The sequence below is a fragment of the Solanum dulcamara genome, chromosome 6 (genome assembly GCF_947179165.1).
Source record: "Solanum dulcamara chromosome 6, daSolDulc1.2, whole genome shotgun sequence".
Lineage (NCBI taxonomy): Eukaryota > Viridiplantae > Streptophyta > Magnoliopsida > Solanales > Solanaceae > Solanum > Solanum dulcamara.
Window position 1 is genome coordinate 71,080,045 of NC_077242.1, and position 22,042 is coordinate 71,102,086.

Here is a 22,042-nt window from a genome sequence, read left to right on the forward strand (position 1 = left end):
TACAAAATATTAATAAAGAATTTAATAACTTCAAAGAATTAAAACACAAAATCAATAACCTTCAAATCCTAATTCACTATATATTATCACTACAATAAATAAAGAATTTTACGATAATTATTTAGTGACAATAATGTAATTACTGTTATATTATATTTAACGATAATAATAAATATAGATATTTATAATCAACATTCTATATAAATATCGCTAAAGATATTAACAACTCTGAATACAATAACATTATCTCAATTATTAATAAATATTTTTGAAACAATATTAAAAAAATTCATTGCTACTAAATGTAAAATGTCCGTTTAACAACGACTACCAATCAATCAAAAAAAACTATTCTCTGATGATAACATTCCTTGAACCCAGACCATGTTGTATTTAATTTACTGACATTAAAAATATATTTAAATATGAACATCAAAACGGCCACACGTGGAGAACAATTAGAGCATAGCCATAGATTTAAATATACTTCTTTCATTTAATTTTATGTGAAAGTATTCACGGAATTTCAAATAAATAAATAAATTGAAATCTCTGATCTCAAATATGCCACATGACATTTCGATGATGCATATAAAACATCATTGAGATTAAAATATGAAACTTACAATTAAATTATCACTAAATATATAAAATTTCTTATATTGATGAAGTATGAAAATCTTAATGAGAGGTCGCAAAAAATTTAACACACTTTTCTTTTTAGTAGACTTTATATAAGTTCGTATAATATAAATTTAAATTAATCAAATCGATCCATTAATCAATATCAAAACACGAGATGAAAAACTAAAAATATATTATACATAAAAACCCTAAAAAGATGTTGAAAGATAAACTGTTTGTATAATATTAAAACCCATATTCAAGACCTAGAAAAGGATATCTGACAGGATGGCATAGAAAGCTCTACATGGCATCCCTTTGCCAAGTAGCAATTACATAATTCAATGTACACTCCCCCACCATCCATTCTTACGGCTGGTTCGATATGAGGGATAAAGGATAAATTTATTATATATTTAATTAGAATAAAATTATAAAATGATTTATCTCGAAACAGTTATTATAAAATTATAATGTTATTTTTATTTTATATTGAGGATGGGATAATAATTTTAGAATAACTAATTTTAGTATAACTTGTTCCGCAATCAAACGAGCTCTAAGATATATGTTTTCCCTTAATATAATATAAAGTTTGGGGTCAAAACATACCTAAAGTTTCCAGAATTTTTGAGTTTCATAGCTAAACTATTATGTGTGTAATCATTTTCTACCTAAACTATCACCAAATATTTATTGAAACTCATCTCAACTATCAGTTGATGTTTACTTTTTCTACTTGAAATATCAACCTTGTTCAGGTAGAAAAAATGAACTGATAGTTAAAATGTGTTTGAATAAACATTTAATGATAGTTCAGTAGAAAACTTACCATACCTAATAATTTAAATATGGAAAACAGAAAAATCAAAATATCGTAAGTGTGTTTTTCACCCTTTACACTATAATATAATATATGAATGCAGTGCTCCTAATCTTATTTGATTCCTTTTTCTCATATTCTCAATTTGAATATAGAAGCGGATCTAAAGCGAGTTCAATGAATTCATACATTTAGCTCAAATTATTTATTTAATTGAATTAAAAGAAAAAAGATTGTAAATTTAATTTATTTGATAGATCACATTCATTTTAAATTCATTGATTCAAAATTTTAAATTTCGCCATACCATACATTAAAAACATGAATTTGCAATGAATATCCCTGTCGAAATGCCATTAACATGGGATTTTCGATGAAAAATTCGTTGAAAATATTTCAAACAGGTCAATTTCCAACGGAGACGAAATTAACATTTTTTATTAGTGTCATTATCAGATTACATATGTGTGAAGTCTAGCGAAAGGCCTCATTTCAAAAAGGTATAATGTGGTGAGGCAGTGTTGAAATGGAAGCTGAATGACACAGATGACTTAGAAAAGAAGACCTAATTGATAATTGAGAGAAATTGAGGATTTTTGTCTGATTGAAAGAAGAGTAAAGTGATGCCTTTTTTCACTTCACCTTTTTTACACTGTGCATCACACACATATATATATATGTGTACTGTTAACATACTGCTAACAACCACACTTAATAACTCCTTAACAGACTATTAACAAACTAATCAGTGTAGGGCCCACATTATCAGCTAACTACATATTTACACAAAATATCACAGCAGTGCTAACAGTTAATCACTCTACTAACTACTAACCAATTACACCATTACCCCATGTGTCAATACTCCCCCTCAAGTTGGAGGGTGCATGACATCCAACACTCCCAACTTGTTCATCAAATACACATGTTGTTGCCTGCTCAATCCCTTTGTCATCAGGTCTGCTTGCTGATCATTTGTCTTCACAAATTCAGTCTTGATGATTCCTTCCTTTATCTTGTCCCTTATAAAGTGACAATCCATTTCAATATGTTTTGTTCTCTCATGGTAAACTGGATTTGCTGTCAGTTGAATCGTTGCCTTCATATCACTCCAAACAACTACTAGCTGATGGACTTCCACTCCAAGCTCACTAAACAGGCCCAGCAGCCAAGTAACTTCTGCAACAACAGCTGTCATGCTTCTATACTCAGCTTCAGTTGAGCTCTTAGATATTGTTTGCTGCTTCTTTGATTTTCAGGAGATTAGTGACTCTCCAAACTTCACTGCATAACTTGTGATGGATCTTCTTGTGTTGGGGCATGCTGCCCAATCTGAATCACACCAACATATTGTCTCCTATGCAGGTTATGCTCTGAAAATAAAACCCTGATCTAGTGCATTTTTCAGGTATTTGACTACTCTAACAGCTGTTTCCCAATGTGATACCTTAGTCTCTTGCATGTATTGACTTAGTGTTTGGACTACAAAGTTGATGTCTGGCCTAGTGATGGTGACATACAGCAGTCTTCCTATCAACCTTTGATACTTTGAGACTTCCTCCAAAGCTTCATCTCTTTTAGCTCCAACAGCCTTGTCATATTCCATAGTGGTTAGTTTGCTTCTAGCTTCCAGTGGTGTGGCAGCTGGATTTGTGCCTCCTAAGCCCATTTTTGATATAAGCTCCAGTGTGTATTTCCTTTGATTAAGGATGATGCCATATTGTGATCTCAGAACTTCTATACCAAGAAAATATTTGAGTTCCCCAAGTCTTTCATTCTGAAGTCATGTTGCAGGATCTGTTTGGCTGCTTCTATGAGACTGTTGCTATCTCCAGTGATGAGGAGATTATCTACATACACAAGTATTATGACAATATTGTTACCTGACCTCTTTGTGAAGAGTGAGTAGTCATGAAGGCTTTGTGTGAACCCTGCAGCTATCAATGCATCAGTCAACTTGATGTTCCATTGTCTTGATGCCTGTTTTAGGTCATACAGAGATTTCAGCAACCTGCATACTTTGGTCTCCTCCTGTCTCTTGAACCCTTCTGATAGCTCTATATACACTTTTTCATAAAGATCTCCTGTAAGAATGTATTATACACATCCATTTGATGAAGTTTCCATCCTTTTGAGGCTGCTAGTGCAATCACTGATCTCACAGTGACCATTTTTTCCACTGGAGAGAAGGTCTCATGATAATCAAGACCTTCCTTTTGACTGTATCATTTTGCCACCAACCTTGCCTTGAATCTTTCTACTTCCCCATTTGCCTTATACTTGATCTTATATAGCCACTTAGAGCCAACTGCATTTTTATCATTTGGAAGATCAATAACCTTCCAAGTATAATTATTCTCAAGGGCCTTGATCTTATACTGCATAGCTTCTATCCACCTTGCATCCCTTGAAGCCTCCTTAAAAATTTTTGGTTCAGCTAAGGCAGAGATTTTGCTAAATAACTTCTATATTTTTCTAATGTTCCTGCATATGACAAATACTTACTTATAGAATAGATGTGATCATGACTGGTGTTGACAACATAGTCATTCAACCATCCAGGTTGCTTGGTTGACCTAACTGGTCTGTTGCTAGTGACAACAAAAGTAGCAATATCATACTGCAATAGAACTTATTCAGCTTGCAATGGTTTATTTTGCAATGGAACTTGTGCAGCTTCAGCAGGTTCAACATCAACCATATCATTTTCTACTGTATCTATAGCAACAACATCATCATTGTCAGCAGCAGAGTGTGCCCCACTTGCTGCTACTAGTGGAAGATGGCAAATGTGAGCAGGAGCAGGGGAATCATATAAAGTATCAACATGGCTCAGTTGAAGAAATGTGTTATCCTCTAAATCTGCAGTGTTGCTAAAAGGAAGGTCAGTTTCATGGAACACCACATCCCTGCTAATAAAAAATCTATTAGTAGATAAATCAAGCACAATATAGCCCTTTTGGATTTCTGAAAACCCCATGAATACAGCCTCCTTGGCTCTATGAGCAAATTTTTCAAACTTGGGCAGTGTAGTAACAAAACATAGGCAGCCAGGTACCCTTAGATGATCAAGGGATGCCTTGCTGTGATACAGCAACTCATAAGGAGTGCAGCCCTTTAGGACATTGGATGGCAACTTGTTCATAAGGTACATTGCAGTTTTAACACAAAAACCCCAGTACTTTGTTGGAAATGCAGCTTGAAACTTAATAGCTCTTGCCATCTCTAAAATCTGCCTGTGTTTTCTCTCAACCACCCTATTTTGTTGAGGTGTATAAGGACAGCTGCTTTGATGAATTATCCCTAGGCTCTGCAACAACTCACAACTTTGGGAGTTAAAAAACTCAGTACCATTGTTAGACCTAATGGTCCTGACTTTGCAATTAAATTGAGTATTCACAAGGGCAAGAAATTATTTCAAAACTATAATTACTTCAGTCTTCAGTTGCAACAAATGGATCCAAGTATATCTGGTATGATCATCAACAATAGTGAGAAAATAACTCTTAAAGTAGGAATTTTATAAGGACCCCACAAATCTAGGTGCACTAGTTCAAAAGGTTGATTTGCTCTAGAAATGCTTAAAGGGAATTGTAATCTGGTCTGCTTTGCTAATGGACATATTCTACAATTATTATGCACATTTCTGCCAATCTTATTTTGAAATTCTACCATAGTCTTCATAGTGGATATAGAGGGGTGGCACAGTCTTCTATGCCACAAGCTGCACCTTCCATCAGCATCTGCTATGTAGACTTGCCTCACTTTTTCTATTCTTTGTTCATCAGAGTCTTCAGCTGTCCCTTGGAAAATATACAGTCCTCCTTGCAACCTACCAATCTCCTTTACCCTGCTACTGTAAAGATCTTGAAAGATGCAGTAATCAGAAAAAAAATTGACTGAGCAACATAGCTCCTTGGTTAATTGTGATACTAATAATAAATTATATTTAAAATCAGGCACAAATAACACATTTGTGATTCTCTCCTGTTCAAACAGTTCTGCACTTTCTGTGTGTGTAATTGGCACTGTGCTTCCATTTGACAGGTGCATCATTACTCCTTTATTGGTTTGCAGGCTATGAATATTCTTGATATTTTGTCATTTGCAGTAACATGGTGAAAGGCTCCAGAATCAACTATCTATTCACATCTTTCTAGTTGGGACATCAAACAAGTCACAATATCTGTCATATGGGCTTGATATTCTTCAGAGTCACTTCCATGATGCTTGTACTGATTTTCTGAATCATAATGATTACTCTTGCTATCACCTCTTCTGTTATCATCAGCATACTGACCCCATTATCATTCTTATCTACATATTTTCCTTGAAAACAATCTGCATTATTAGCCACTACAGCATGTGCTTTCTTTCTCCATCCTTCATTGTTATCCTTCTTGTACCTTTTTCTGTATCTATCCTTCTTCCATCCTTCACGATTGTTGTTATCTTTCCTGTAGCTATCATAAGTACATTTCACCTTTCTGTTGGCTCTGCCATCCCTTTCTGAAGGATATCCAACAAGTTTGTAATACTCCTTCTTTGTATGGTTTCGCATGTGACAGTTCTCACAATATATTGAATTGCTTCCCTTATAGTTGTCATTTCTTTTGGCTTGCATTGCTATGGGATTGGATTTTTTAACATTTACCTGTTGACTTTCATCTTGCACTATTAGAGCATAGGCTTGATTCACAGATGGTGCATTGGACTTCATCAGAATTTGCCGCTTAGCTTGATCATATGATTCATTCAAACCACTCAAAAATTGCATTAACCTTTGCTCTTGTAGATACTCAATATAGTCCCTAGACTTTGGACAGCCACAGTTTGGAGAAGGAGCTATCAAATCGGATTCACTCCACAACTCCTTCAATCTAGAGAAATACACTGACACTGGACTTATTCTCTGTTTGACATTTGCAATAGTTGTGTGTACTTGAAAAATTCGCACTCGATTTACCTTGTCAAAGCTTTCCTTTAGATCCTCCCAGACTAAGTGTGCATTTGACGCATACATGATCCCGCTCAACAATCTCTCTGATACTGTGTTCATGATCCACGAAAGCACAATCGCATTCACCGTCTCCCACTGTTCATGAAGCGATTCGTCGAATGACTCCTTCGTGCATGTACCAGTCACGAACCCTAGCTTCTTCTTAGCTAGAAGGGAGATCCTCATAACTCGACTCCACACTCCATAATTTCCAAATCCGGTGAGTTTCACCGATGCTAAAACACATCCCGATGTGTCCGATGGGTGCACATACAAAGGATGACCATGTTCTATGACGATTTTTTTTACTTGATGATTGCAGTTGTGAAAGGTCTCCCATGGTTTCCAGCTCCGAGCTTCGACGGCAGTAGTACGACTCTCCGCTTCTCCGACGAGCTCCAACTTCTCAATCGATGACCCGCTCTGATACCATGTTGAAATGAAAGTTGAATGACACAGATGACTTAGAGAAGAAGACCTAATTGAAAGTTGAGAGAAATTAGGGATTTTTGTCTGTTTGAAAGAAGAGTAAAGTGATGCCTTTTTTCACTTCACCTTTTTTACACTATGCATCACACATATATATATGTGTACCGTTAACCTACTGCTAACAACCACACTTAATAACTCCTTAACAGACTATTAACAAACTAATCAATGTAGGACCCACATTAACAACTAACTACATATTTACACAAAATATCACAGCAGTGCTAACAGTTAACCACTCTACTAACTACTAACCAATTACACCATTACCCCATGTGTTAATAGGCCGTCTATTCTAATGTAAATAGCAAATGATTGATTCTACAATTCAAATTATAAAAATGATAATAGGAAAAATAAATAAAATAAAATATAATGTATATTCTCTTTCACTCTCATCTAGTATTATATTTAATCATAGGTATTATTGGCAACCCCACAAACTGAAAACAAAATAAAGTCTTTATTAATTAGTTGGATAAAAGTTATGATACATTTACTCTTTCATTCTCATCTAGCCATTATTTAATCTCTTTTATATATATATTGGCAATAATGTAACTGAACAGATCGATTAGTTTTATCATTTTAAAGTTTATAGATAAAACATACAAGGCTTGGAGTGAATAAAAGCTTCAACATTATGTTTATTTGTCTCCATCTGTTAATTCTTCCAATTATTAAACGTGTTCAACACGTGCGTATAGAATCTATAGTTTGTATCACTTTGATTTATATTATTTGACTCATTGATTTGGCCTTTTTAAAAAAAAAAATTAAAAGTGTATTTTACTAAATTAACTTTATTAATATACTTTTGAAATTTTAAAATTGATTACTAATTTATGCAGTCAATCATATAAATACTAAAGATAGTATGAAAAAATAATAATAGAACTCTCTTAATTAATTTGTAAGAATTGACAAATAATATAAAACATCTACTTTTGATATAAAAATCAAGTAAAGTAAAAGGGCGAATAATTTAATAAGATGTTATTGAACATACATGTATAAACAGTAAATATTTAATCATTTTATTTAAAAGGAAAGTGTTTAACTGAAATGTAATTTAAGAAAATAAACAAAAAACTTTTTATGTACCTATAAAATTAAAGATATTCTTGAATCGTGTGATTTTAATTATGCATGTTATGAGGAATTATACAAAATCATGTCACAAGGTAGAATATCATGAGGATGCGGATCAAAATTTTGAATTTGTGAATTGGAGATTCTTGTCACGATTCTGACCTGTTATTAAGTGAATTCACACTAATTATTTGGTGGGAGAATCAATATATATCTAGCTAAAACATACTATCAACCAACATGCATTTAATAAGTGAAAAAAATAATTTAATAATTAGTTTAAAAGTTGAGTTCCCATAAATTCAGATAACGTTATCAAATTCATGCGAAAATTATATTCCTAGAACTTGAAAGTCATGTACCGAAACTCTATATAAGGATCTAAAATAAGGAGATGTTGCAACTCCGAAAATAAGTCTGGCCTAGTTTTAAAATTTTTGAATTACTATTCAAAATATATCTGATCCAAATTTTTTCTATATTGACTTATCCATAACGACTAAAATGAATTATTAGAATTGTAATAAAGGTGTTTTAATGGGTTTTAATAAAATATAACAAATAAAATGAATCAGGACAATACTATTTTAAAATTTATATTTTAGCTTTATCTCTAACCTCCACCCTTCACACACACAATGACATAAAAGCAGTTAGTAAGAAAGAAGAATAAGGCAAAAGATGCATGAACCAAATTACATTCACGATAACACGTACAGTCACATTTTTTTTCTGGATAAATTCTAATAAAAGGTAAGCATATGTAGTGACAAATTAATAACGTAACAATTATTATTTGGAATACAAATTCATTCATTTGTACAAACTACAGACTATATAAGTATATACATATTTTTTCAGTGTATTCAAACTTCAAAGTGCATGTACATAGACAAGATAGTATTGAAATAAAGTCAGACATTTATATAAGGGGATTCAAGATAAATATTAAAATCTCATATTATAAATTTAACTTGTGACTTAAAAGCAATTTTTTCGAACCCCTTTACTAGCTAGTTAGTACATTAGAATTTTTCTTTTGTCAAAGGGATCGATTTAATAATTTATATATAATCAAATAAGCCTAGCTTTATATTTTTTGCACAATTTAATTTTTCGACAAATAAAATTTAAGTATACCTCCTTCTGTACGTCTAACTAGTTCAGCCTTTAGCTAAGATGAATATTGTCGAAAACAACAACTCATATCCTCAATTACGTACGTGGAACATTATATTATGACTAATATTGTTGTTGTTGACAAAAGCTTTTTGAATTTCTAAATTTACATTATATAAATTAGGTAAGCAGTCTAGATATGGTTCTCTTCAAAGATATCTCAGTAGATGTATATAGACACAAAATTGACAACACATTTTGTACAAATTTCAAACCAAAAAGAAATTTCTTTGGTATTTTGATTTGTCATTTCTCTATCGTAACAGATTTTTTTCAAGAGTTGCGATTTTTTTGAAAAGTTGTGACCTTTTCGATAAGGCACAATAAACACATATTCATACTACCTTTTATTGTCTATAAAAAGAGGGGTTTCCTCTCATTTTTCTATAACGAATAATTCTAATGTATTTATTGACATTGTGTGGTTCGTTGACATCGTGGGTTTAGGTACCAATACGCCGGTGAGTAACGTCGTTCTATCCTGAAAGTATATATTTCATTAACCTCGGATACTTGAGGAGAATAATTTTCTTAAGGACACACTGTACATTCAGTGGACTCGATTTTCTTCTTTTCAATATTATTTCTGTTTTGTTGCAGATTATATTTTCTTTTCTAGTTTAATACAGATTAACAACAATTAGCACTCTACTAATCAGAATAGTAAAGGTGTGTAGTAGCACTTTTAATCCCTCTTTGCTTTGAATCTTCACAAATTTAACAAATCATTAAACTATAAGTCATTCAATATCGATATATTATTTTATTATGTTTTTCATTACTTTGAAAGTAATATATATTTTAAAATGAACTAAATATGACATATATCATATATAAATATATAACAATGCATGTTACTTGCAATTAAATGAATTTTTTCCACCCCCAAGGCCCCACCCCCACCCCCCAAATACAAGAACATTACCACTTAAAATATCTAGATGTTTAAATAATATACATTTAATACAAATCATGTCTTGTTGAGACATTTCGACATGAAACCTTATGTTTTGCCTAATGACAAACAAAATAATATAATAGCGTCTCCTTGCCATATTGCCGACACTTATTATTTTTTGTATTTTTTTTCTTCTTATTTTCGTGAACAATGCAAGATTTATTAAACTACAATTAACTCACATGAAGCTATACAAAAGAATGAGTTAATTAGAAAGATTAAAAAGTGTAACTTGGTAGTAAATAAAGTAAGTTGAGAATTATAGTTTGAAGGGTCATTTGATATGATAATAAGCACAAATAGTTTTGAGATAAACATTTAATTACTATTGGCTAATTCCTTGTTTAGTTACTGATTTTGGAATAAGTTATACTAGAATTAGAAATTAGTACATGGATAAGCAATCATTTCTATCGGATGATGGAATAATAGTACATAGATCAATTATCTCGGGATAAGAAAATAAAAATGACAAAAATAACCCTGAGATTCCTCAAACTTTCTTCTACTAAATAATGTGGGGGATATTTTTATAAGCAAACAACTGCTTATAGGTTATACAATATACGCTATTTTTAACATAATAAATTAAATATCAATAAAAAACAACTAATATCATAATAGCTAATTTAATTATAACTAACTATCATATAACTAATTCTAACATAATTAATTTCAACATAATTTATCTGATCTTCAAATCAAACTACCCCTTAAGGTTCAAAATTTAATGAAAGTAAAACCACTTGCTATATGATCTCGTTTTATGTATTAAATCTTGATGGTTGTAATTTTTAATATTTATACCGATGAAAGATTGCTAATTATATTGTGAAATTAATCGAGGCGAGGTGCTTTTAAGCTGGTACAAACAATAATGAAAAAATGAGTTGAGAAAATGAAAATGGAAAAAGTATGGTTAAATAGTATTTTCTTCATTTTTTTTAGTTGTCATGATAAAATTTAGCATTAGCACAATTCTTAAGAAATAATTAATTTAAACTTTTGTTTGACTAATATATTATTTAATTTTTATTTATTATATGTGTCTCTTAATTCTAGAATAATTAATGTTAAGAATAAAATTTTAAAAATATAATTAATTTTCTTTTAATTGTATAAATTGACACCTATTTTAAAATAAATATTTTAATATACATATAATTGACGACTAAAAACGAACGGGAGGATCCGTGAGTATTATTTTTATATAAATAAACAGAAGGCTTGCCAAATTAGAAAGCAAATATGGCGTCCACTGATTTGAAAAGGACCAGAGGGAGAAAGAATTTTTGGGCAGTTTTATCAGTCTTTCAAGTTTTTAAAATAAAAAAAAAAAAATAGGATTTACACAAATTTGAGACTTTTTTTCTTAATTGCTTGGAGACAATGCAGTGAATTTATCCAATTAATTGGCATATTCATTTCATTTGCATTAATACCCGTCCACTCGAATTTATTTATTTATTTGTATTTATTAATACACATGAATATATTTATTATTTCAGTGTAATAATCGACAAATCACATCTTTAAAGTAAAATGTATTGTGCGATGAATTCGATAAAAAGCATGCAGAAAATTTCAATGTTGAGACCCTATCTAAGAAAGATTATCTGCTCAATCATCTCCCTAACTTTTATACTTTTTCATGATTTTGAATTTCTTTTTGTGTTAAAATTCTAAAATTAGTATAATGGCATGATTTGTAGAAACTTTTAAAGCAATATATATTGAATTTACCAGCATCTCTACTTTAAAAAAGTTACATTTGCTTTGACTTTGATTTGTAACACTTACCTTAACCATGCCACAATGATTTATGAAGATAAAAATGAGAGAATTGTAAAAAAAAAAAAAAAGATAGTAGATTAAAATAATATCTCAATAATTAGTTACATCAAGACTCCAAAATAGCAGAAATTGTAAAAATTATTCTTTCAAATATGAATTTATATATTTTTTAAAATAAATAATTAAATCACTATTCTCAATATAAAATCTAAAAATTTGAGAGTATATTTAAAGAACCTCTTTGAATGTACCTCAAATATATGGATTAATTTTAGAATTAATATATCGATATCTCTTTAAATTTATTATAGTAACATAATAGATAAATAAAAGTAAATAAAGAGGTTAAAATGTCATTAAACTCAAAGTCAAAGAAATTTTGGGATATGAAATGACAGAGAAATAAAATTTACACAACGGTTGACTATTGTTGCTGAAAATTGTCACTTGTGTTGAAGGAAAAGAATCAACAGAATTTATAACAAATTGCCAAAAAAAAAGACAGGTTCATTTAATAGGGACAAATTAATTCTGACATTCATTATTTAATTCATGCAACTATACTTTCCTTTTTAACTTTTGCTGGAGTTAGTGCACTGTATTTGTTTATTTTTTTAATAAATCATACTTTCTCCGTCCCATATCAGATGGATATCTTACTAAAAATATTTGTCTCATATTACTTGATCATTTATTAAATCAAGATAAAATTAATTAATTTTTTTCTATTTTACTCCTACAATTAATATGACATTTTGAATGTAAATAATTTTCAATACTAACTATTTTTATACTATATATATTGCATTAATATAAACAAAAGAGAAATATGATAAAGTCTTTTAATGTATTAATAATTTTTTAATCACCGTATAATATTGGAAGTGTTCATCTAATATAGGACGGAGGTAGTACGTAGTTTTCATAAGTCATAACCATAGCAACCATGTCGAAATGGATGGTTTTTTGGGGGGTTTCCGCTTAGTGTCCGGAGCCCGTAGAATTTCGACTAAATTCGAATTGTGCACTACAAGACCCATTCGAGGGTAACGCACCCAACAAACAAGATTTTCTCCATACTTGAACTCGAGACCTTTGGTTAAGGGTGAAACAGTCTCACTACTGCCTCACAACCCATATTAATGAAATGAATGTTGTAATTAAGTAAATAATAATAAATATAAATACTTCTTTATAATAAAAACAAATCTAAATTTATAAATTCACGCAACGATCTCAGTAAACTCCCTCAAAAACATCACAAAAATCTTGTCAAATGCAAAATTAATTCAACAGAAAATAAAATAAATCAAAGATAGCAGAAAGTATAAAAACTACACCATATTCTCTCAAAATACTTTTTAATTCACAATTATTGTTAAATTTTACTATCAGAATTAACAAGAATTGTGAAATACATAGAATTTAATTATCCACAAATATATAGAATTGACAAAAAAAATCGTAGACTTTTTCTATAATTATTTTTTGATGAGAAAAGGAGAGATAAACAAAGCGGAGAATTCAAAAATCTTGAAAAAAATTATTCTGCGCCTCACAATAATTAATTGTGTGAGGTTTTTTCTTATCGCATAGAATTTTTACACTTTTAAATCCATATATTTTGGATTCACATACTCGCGAGATTAAAAAAAGTATCACACACTTATTACTAGTTACGTGAGACACAAAATAAATATTTCAAATACCTACCCCAGAATGAAAAATTCAGTATGATCATTTTTTAATATAATCTTTATAAGTAAGGATATAATTAAAAGTTGATTAGAAAATATAGCCAAGTTGTAGTAGCTTTCCCTTTTTGAATTGCAAGTGCACATTCAGGTTCAGTGCACTGCAAAATACAAGCTGTTTTTCTCCAATATTGAGACTTTTTAAAAAGTCCGTACTTGTCAATCAATCAATAATATAGTAATTATATGTAAAGTAAAATATTTCTAAGTTTGCAACTTGTTCAAATGCTTTCTCCATTTTAATTTATTTGTTTGTTTTTAAGTTTGGCCTACAAAAATCCCCTCTCGAATATATTACTGTCCTCTCACTGATATGTCTCTATTTCCTTCTCTGATACATTCATCCTCTCTCTGATACATCATTCCCCTATGCATTCGGATGTCTCTATTTTTCTCTAATACATTCCTCCCCTCTCAAATATATTTCTCTCATATGTATCTGGATGTCTGTTGATATATTCGGAAGTCTTGTGATGGATTCAAAATTCATAAATTTTAAGAGATTTTTGTAATTTGAAAAAGAGTAGGAAAATAAGGTAATTAGCTTTTAACACTATGAGATTTATGTAAATTACACTTTATTTTTTAGTTCATTCCAAAAAAAATGTCGACTTACTGTATGAAATAATTTAACTTTAAAACTCTCTTTTATTCTTAATGAAATGATTTTCAGTCGCCCAAATAACTAAAGATTGTTTTAGATTATAAAATTTTAAAGTTTTTCTTTTTTTTCTTAAATATCATGTCAAGCCAGAGAGTTTCACATAAAATGAGATGGAAAAAATATTAAATTTTGTAATTGTAAATTAAAAATATACAAAATATATTAAAATATTTTTTAATCTTGTGATTATAAATAAAACAAGTGAAAAAGTGAAATTAGAAATTTGTCAAAAAAAAAATTCTTTTAAACGGGTTAAAAAGAAGAATAAATCAAATAAATTGAAACTAAGGAAGTAATAATATCTTTAAATGAAGTAGAACAAACTATCATTACACTAAATGTTCATTTAACATGATTCAGATGCAGATACATTTCTTCTATTTTTAAATTAATGTAAGATAATTTATATACTACCATAAGTAAGATTAAGACACAATTATATTGATATAAAATTATAATCTTGAATTAGGGTTAGAGATACCTATGTATGGAGATGAAACAAATTATAAGGAGGTCCGTATCATCCTAATTGAGAAACATATTGCTTTAGCCATCGAATTATAGAGATGATCAAAAGAGAAAAATCAAATAATAAACAAATTTGTATTCACAATCTTTATGAATAAAATTATTCCTTTTATTTATTTTGTGATTACCGTATATTTTCATATTTGAGAAAAATTATTACTAGCAAATTGGCAGACTAGTGAGATCAAATTTGCCCTTCAGCTCTTCTTTCACAAATCAAATGTGTAAATTTGAAGCCACTAAATTATTCACGACGTATACTTATTTATTCAAAATCTGATAAAATAATGAACGTTGTCCCAAAATTCATTCTCCAAAAATAATATATAGGACTGTTTTGAATATTACCTTTTTGATAGTCTAACTCGAAATAATTAATTTCTCTATATATTAACGATCAAAAGTTAACGATTAACGATTAACGGTTAATAGTTAACAGTCAATGATCAATGATTAACAGGTAACGGTTAATCTAATTGTAAAGTTGTTTTTATTCTTAAATCACTTCTTGTTCAGTTGCTGAAAGATAGAGATCAGACTTTCTAAATGAGATTGAGTTCCACGAATATGCAGATCAGAAAGATGATATTTGCTGCTATTCTATGTATATCTGCATCAAAGTCGAAGAAGATCTCAATTTACAATGAAGAAATGATAGTAGCTCTCTATATGTTTTATAGGCTTTATCTTATTAACGACTAACAGTTAACGATTAATGATTAACGGTCATTTGAAAAATAGTTGAATAATTAGCGGCCATAAAAAATACAACAATAACAATAAATCTATAGCCAAAATTGTGAAAATACGGAAGCAATTTCTAAATCAAAGCAGTTAAAATTTAGAAAAATAATAAATTTTATCTTAAAACTCTTTTTTTTTCTTCAAATCAAAGCTAGAGTATATCTTCAGGATTAATGTTTCATTTCTTGAGTTTTATTTATAATAGGGAAAAGGGTCAAAAATGCCCTTAAACTGATTGAAATGAACAAAAATTCCTTCAATTTATAGTTTGATCCAAAAATATCCTTGTCGTCAATACTTTGGTCCAGAAATGCCCTTATTGTTATTTAATGGATCAAAAATGGCCCTATAGTTATAAAATGAGTCAAAAATGTCATTTTCAGAATAAAAATATTTTTTTATTAAAAAAAACAAATCTTTTTCCTTATAAGAATATTACTTTTAAGGAACTCTATTCTTGTTTTCTTTCTTTTTAAACCACTTTCAGTAGTAAAAATGTAGGAAATTATTTTATTCTTCATAATCTTATTTTATCAATTAAAAAAGAATAACTTCATGTACTTTAAGTTTTAATGGATAATATATGTCATATATATAAGATCATAATAAATTCATCATTAATTTTTATTCAAACAACGATAAAAATAATTATAATAAAATAAGAAATATTTTTATTTTTTTTCTAACTGAAGTAGAATAAGCATTTGCTAACAAAAGAAATATTATTAGGAAAAAATGTATTCAAAAAGAAAATAAATGTATTCTTCCCTATTAGTACGCGCAGTATTGCATTACGATCGCTTGCACTCTGATTTCTATTATTTTTGTTATTTCAGTTATTATATAATACTTTTTGTACTCTATTTTATTTGTGACGCTTTCGTTATCTGTTATCTCATAGTTCTTTGAATTTCTTAACCGTATCTGACCTTTTTATTATGTTTGTATTGAGCCGAGGGTCTCCCGGAAACAGTCGTCCTACCTTGGTAGGAGTAAGGTCTACGTGCACTCTATCCTCCCCAGACCCCACGATGTGGGATTTTACTGGGTTGTTGTTGTTGTATTTATTTGAAAAGGGGAATTTTTGACCCATTAAATAACAATAAGGGTTGAACCAAAATATTGACGGCAAAGACATTTTTGGACCAAACTATTAACAGAGAGTATTTTTGTCCATTTCAAATAGTTTAAACGCTCAAATATGCCATCGAACTTTGAGAAAAGGTTCATCTATACCATTCATTAAAAGATTGATTTATTTATGTCATTTCCGTTTGAGAAAAGGCTCATTCATTACATTATTTGTTTAACTAAAAATATTTTTCGTTTTGCAAAACTATTTTTTACATGTGGTCAATTATGATTCTGCCACGTCATTAACTAAATTATTATTTAAAATAGAAAAAGTTCAAATATGCCATCGAACTTTGAGAAAAGGCTCATCTATGTCATCTGTTAAAAGTTTGGCTCGTCTATGCCATTTCAGTTAACAAATAATGGCATGGATGAGCCTTTTCTCAAACGAAAATGGCATAAATGAGTCAAACTTTTAACGGATGACATAGATGAGCCTTTTCTCAAAGTTTGATGGCATAATTGAGCCTTTTCCCCAATATTTATGTTCTAAAGGAAACCTAAGTTTATTACACAAAAAAGAGAAACAAAAAATCGTGCGGGATAATTATTTATTCAAAATCAAATAAAAAAAAAGTTCTCCGGTAATTTATATTCCAAAAATAAATATAAGATAAGAATCAAATAATAAATAAATTTGTACTCATAATCTTGATAAATAAAATTACTCTTTTTATTTATGTTGTGATCATACTTGAGAAAATTTACTAGCAAATTGGTAGGCTACTGAGATCAAATTTGCCCACAATCTCCTTCCATAAATTAGATATGCAAATTTGAAGACAAAATTATCCACGAGGAATAATTACCTTTCTGATAGTCTTACTCGAAGTAATTAATTTGTCTATATATTAATGACTAACCGTTAACGATTAACGTTGATGATTAAAGATTAATAATAAATGATTAACGCTTAACGATTAACTATTAACAGTTAACGATTAACTGTTAATGATTAACGATCATTTGATAGATATTTGAATGATTAGCGATCATTAAAAAAATTACAAGAATAACAATAAATCTATAGTCAAAATTGTGAAAATACAGAAGCAATTTCTAAGTCAAAGCAGTTAATATTTAGAAAAATAATAAGTTTTATCGTAAATTTCTTTTTTTTTTCTTCAAATCAAATCTAGAGTATATCATCTTCGCTTCTGATGTAGTCAGTGAGAAGTTAAGTTCCATTTTTAGCTTTAGCAAGCCTGTGACTACTTGAACAGAGTAGTGTACACTCAGCCAACATTCCGAATTTGTCTCGATACTGATAGTTTCGTGGATGGAATAGCAGGAAGAAAAAGGAAAAGAAATAGTTTCGAAAGAAGACTCCACCTAACTAGCGCGCTCCTCACCTCAATGCTACACTTCGGCAAAATAAATGTTTCATTTTTTAGTTTTATTTATAATATCTATGTTCTAAATGAAAACTAAGTTTGTTACACAGAAAAGAGACACAACTAATCATGAGGGATAATTATTTATACAGAATCTAATAAAAAAACAAAAGTCTCCCGTTAATTTATGCTCCAAAAATAAATATAGGACTATTCTAAGAATTGTCGTTTTAATAATCTTATTTGAAGCAATTAATTTATCTGCATATTAAAATTTATCGGTCACGGCCATCACGAAAATAATTTAAAGGTAACAATAAATTTATAATTATAAACGCGAAACTGAAAAAGTACTATCTTTATCAGAGTGACTAAAATATAAACTTTATCTCAAATTTTATTTTTTTGTTCAAATCAAATATAGGGGAAATCCTCAAGAATTGATATTTCATTTCTTGAGTTCTATTTTTAGTTTCCATGGTCTAAATGAAAAATAAAGTTATTATAGAAAAATAAGGGAAATTACTATCCACAAAAGATAATTAATTATTCATATTTGATAAAATAATAAAAGTTCATACAAAATTTATTCTTTAAATAAAAAAATATAGTACTATTCTAAGAATTATAGCATTAAGATTTAACGTTTAACGATCATTAAAAAATAATTCAATGATAGTACGTAGTAAATCTGTAGTTGAAATCATGAGAATGGAGGAAGTAATATATTTATCAAAACAAATAAAATTAAGAAAAAATAATAAATTTATCTCAAATTATATTTTTCCAAATCAAAACTAGGGTACATTTTCAAGAATTAATGTTTCATTTATTGAGTTCTATCTATAGTTCTCATGTACTAAATAAAACTAAATTTATTAAAGAAAAGCAAGGGGAAAAATTCATCCACGATGGATGATTATTTATTTGAAAGATGATAACACAATAAAAGTTGGAAACTTACGTAAATATTCTATATTAAAAAAATATTTATCATTTATAGCAATAATATTTTTTCATTGGACACTTATAATACATTTATAATACAGTTTTAATACAATTTTAATACATATTAGTGAGAATAATTTATAAAACTCATATAATACAAGTTTTATTCCTGGATAAGATATTTATCACACACTTTAATACACTTATAATACATTATATCAATTTCTTACCAAACAAGTATAATATATTTTAAAATATTTATAATACATTTATATTGCATGCATAATTCACTTTTAATACATGGCAGATACATCATAATATTGCTATGTATTGCTACAAATGATAATAAATAAAAAATATCGCTAAAATCAATAATTATTTATTAAAAACCGTTCTCCCTGATAATTTTTTCATAAAAGCTTTTCCAAAATTCATTCTCCGAAAAACAAAAATAAAATAAGACTATAGAAAAATTACTTTTTTGATATACATATCAAATTTAACGCTTAACAGTCATCAAAAAAAATAATATTGTGATAACAGTAAGTTTATAGTAAAATCACGAAAATGACGAAAATAATTTCTTATTAAAATTAGAAAAGTAATAAATTTTATCTAAAATTTCAAATTATATTTAGGTACATCCTCAAGAATTGATATTTTATTGCTTGTTCTATATATAATTTAATGTTTTAAATGCAAAATAAATTTATTACAGAAAAAATAAGAGGAAAAATTATCCACGAGGGATAATCAGTTATTCAAAATATAATAAAATAATAAAAGTTCTCTCAAAAATTACTTTTTTAAAAAAATTATAGACTATTGTAAGAATTACCTATTTGTTAATTTGCATATTAAGGTTTAACGCTTAGGGGTTGTTTGGTAGGAAGTATTAGGAGAAATAGTCCATGTATTATGTATGATATTATTTAATATTATGTTTGGTAGAAATTTTAGGCCTATATATAGCTAATCCATGAATTAATTATACACCCTACATGGTATTAACTAATATTTTCCATTGGTGGTATTAGTAATACTGAGGTTTAATACCATGGGATTAATATATAAAGACAAAATGCCCCTCAAATTCTTTTAATCATTTTATTTATTTTCTTGATTTTATGTTTTATACTAATTGAAAAAGTAAATATATCACCACATGACGTTTGTGATTTTAATTGAATGTATTATTTATTGATATATATGTGGTTTTCTAATTATTTGTGGTTTGAACAATTTGTAAAATTGCATACATATTAAAACTAAAACTTGCAATTTTTAGGTGTAAACGTAGATGATTTATTCGATTACAACCGTTTACCATTTTTTCGATTTTAAAAGTAGATGGCTTATTTTTTTAAAATTGAAAATTGATGTTTTGTGAGCGATCTATTTATTAAGATGACAATTATTTTACCATCAAATAATTCAAGTGAGAAAATAATAGACATGATAACAAAATTATTCTTCTCTAAGCTAGTTAGAAGACTACAAAAGAAAAATAATCTAACCCGACATTTATCTATCTTGACTCTATTACATAAAATAAAAAAATCTCATAATAATTCAAGGGTATAATTGAAAAGAAGCTTGTTATAGAGTTTTAGTCCAAATACAAAATTAGGCAAAAAATAATGAACCAAACACTTAATAAAATATAATCCCTGCATTTCTAATTCATGCATTGTTAATGTTTGTACCACACGACCCTTAATGGTCGTTGGGAAAATAATCCAATAGTTATAGTAAATCTGTAATCAAAATCATAAAAATGAGAAAAGTAATATTTAATCAGAACAATTATAATTTTTAAGAAATTATAAATTTTATCTCAAATTCCATCTTTTTCATTCCATTCTCAAGAATTAATTTTTCATTTCTTGATTTCTTTATATTATTTTCATATTCTAAATGAGAACTAAATTTATTATAAAAAAATTATCCACGAAAGCTCATTATTTATTCAAAATCTGGTAAAACAAAAAAGTTCTCAAAATCCATTGTCCCTAGATAAAATAAATAAATAATACTCTTCTAAGAATTACTTTTTTTTTAATTATGTGCATATTTAGATTTAATGGTAGTGGTCGTAAATAATTTAATTGTAAGAATAAATATGAAGTCAAAATCACGAAAATGACAGAATTAATATATCTTTATTAGTTCGATTAAAATTTAGGAAAATAATAAATTTTATCTCAAATTTTATTTTTTCAAATTAAATGCAGAATATATTCTCAAGAATTAATGTTTAATTTCTTGAGTTCTGTTCATAAATTTTCATGTTCTAAATGAAAACTAAATTTATTACAGAAAAATAAGGGGAAAAATTATCCATGAAGAATTATTATTTATTCAAACAAAAACCTAGTAGAAAAAAAGAAAAATTCTCCCAAATTGTATTCTCCAAAAAAGAATATAAGGGAAATTTCGCAAATAACCACTATAATAAACTTAATTAGGCTCTTTAGCTATAGTTTGCATATTTACGGGTTATAGTTATAGTTTAAGCTTCATCGTTTGTATAATTCGCGGGTACATTTATATAATTGAATTATTTTTGTATAAACTTGAAATAACGAATTGATCCAAACACAAACATCTGAATTTTAAACAGTACTACAAATTATATTATACAAAATTACATTATACAAAAGTTATACAAACTATATTATACAAATTTTGAATTATACAAATGTGTGAATTGTACAAACTCGAACTATAATTAACGCTATATTTTAGTGCCGAATTGTAAATTAGTTAAACCATAATTATGTTAATTAATTAATTAATATATATTTACTTATCCACGTAATTTTTTCAAAAATGGGGAAAATATATAGGGCTATTCTGAAAATTGCTTATCCATTAATCTTACTCGAAGTAATTATAACATATTAAAATGGTCAATGACCATCAAAAAGTAATAACAATAACAGTAATACTATAATCAAAATCACAAAAATCACAGA

General features: G+C 28.4%; 1 protein-coding gene across 1 annotated transcript; it reads right to left on the reverse strand.

Moving 5' to 3' along the window:
* Positions 1–5,636: 5,636 nt before the first annotated feature.
* LOC129892967 (uncharacterized) lies at positions 5,637–11,913 on the reverse strand. The gene is made up of 2 exons (XM_055968470.1): positions 11,908–11,913; positions 5,637–6,869 (listed from the first exon to the last, which is right to left on the reverse strand). The coding sequence occupies exons 1-2, from the start codon at positions 11,911–11,913 to the stop codon at positions 5,637–5,639; spliced, it is 1,239 nt and encodes a 412-aa protein (XP_055824445.1).
* Between the last annotated feature and the right edge of the window lie 10,129 nt (positions 11,914–22,042).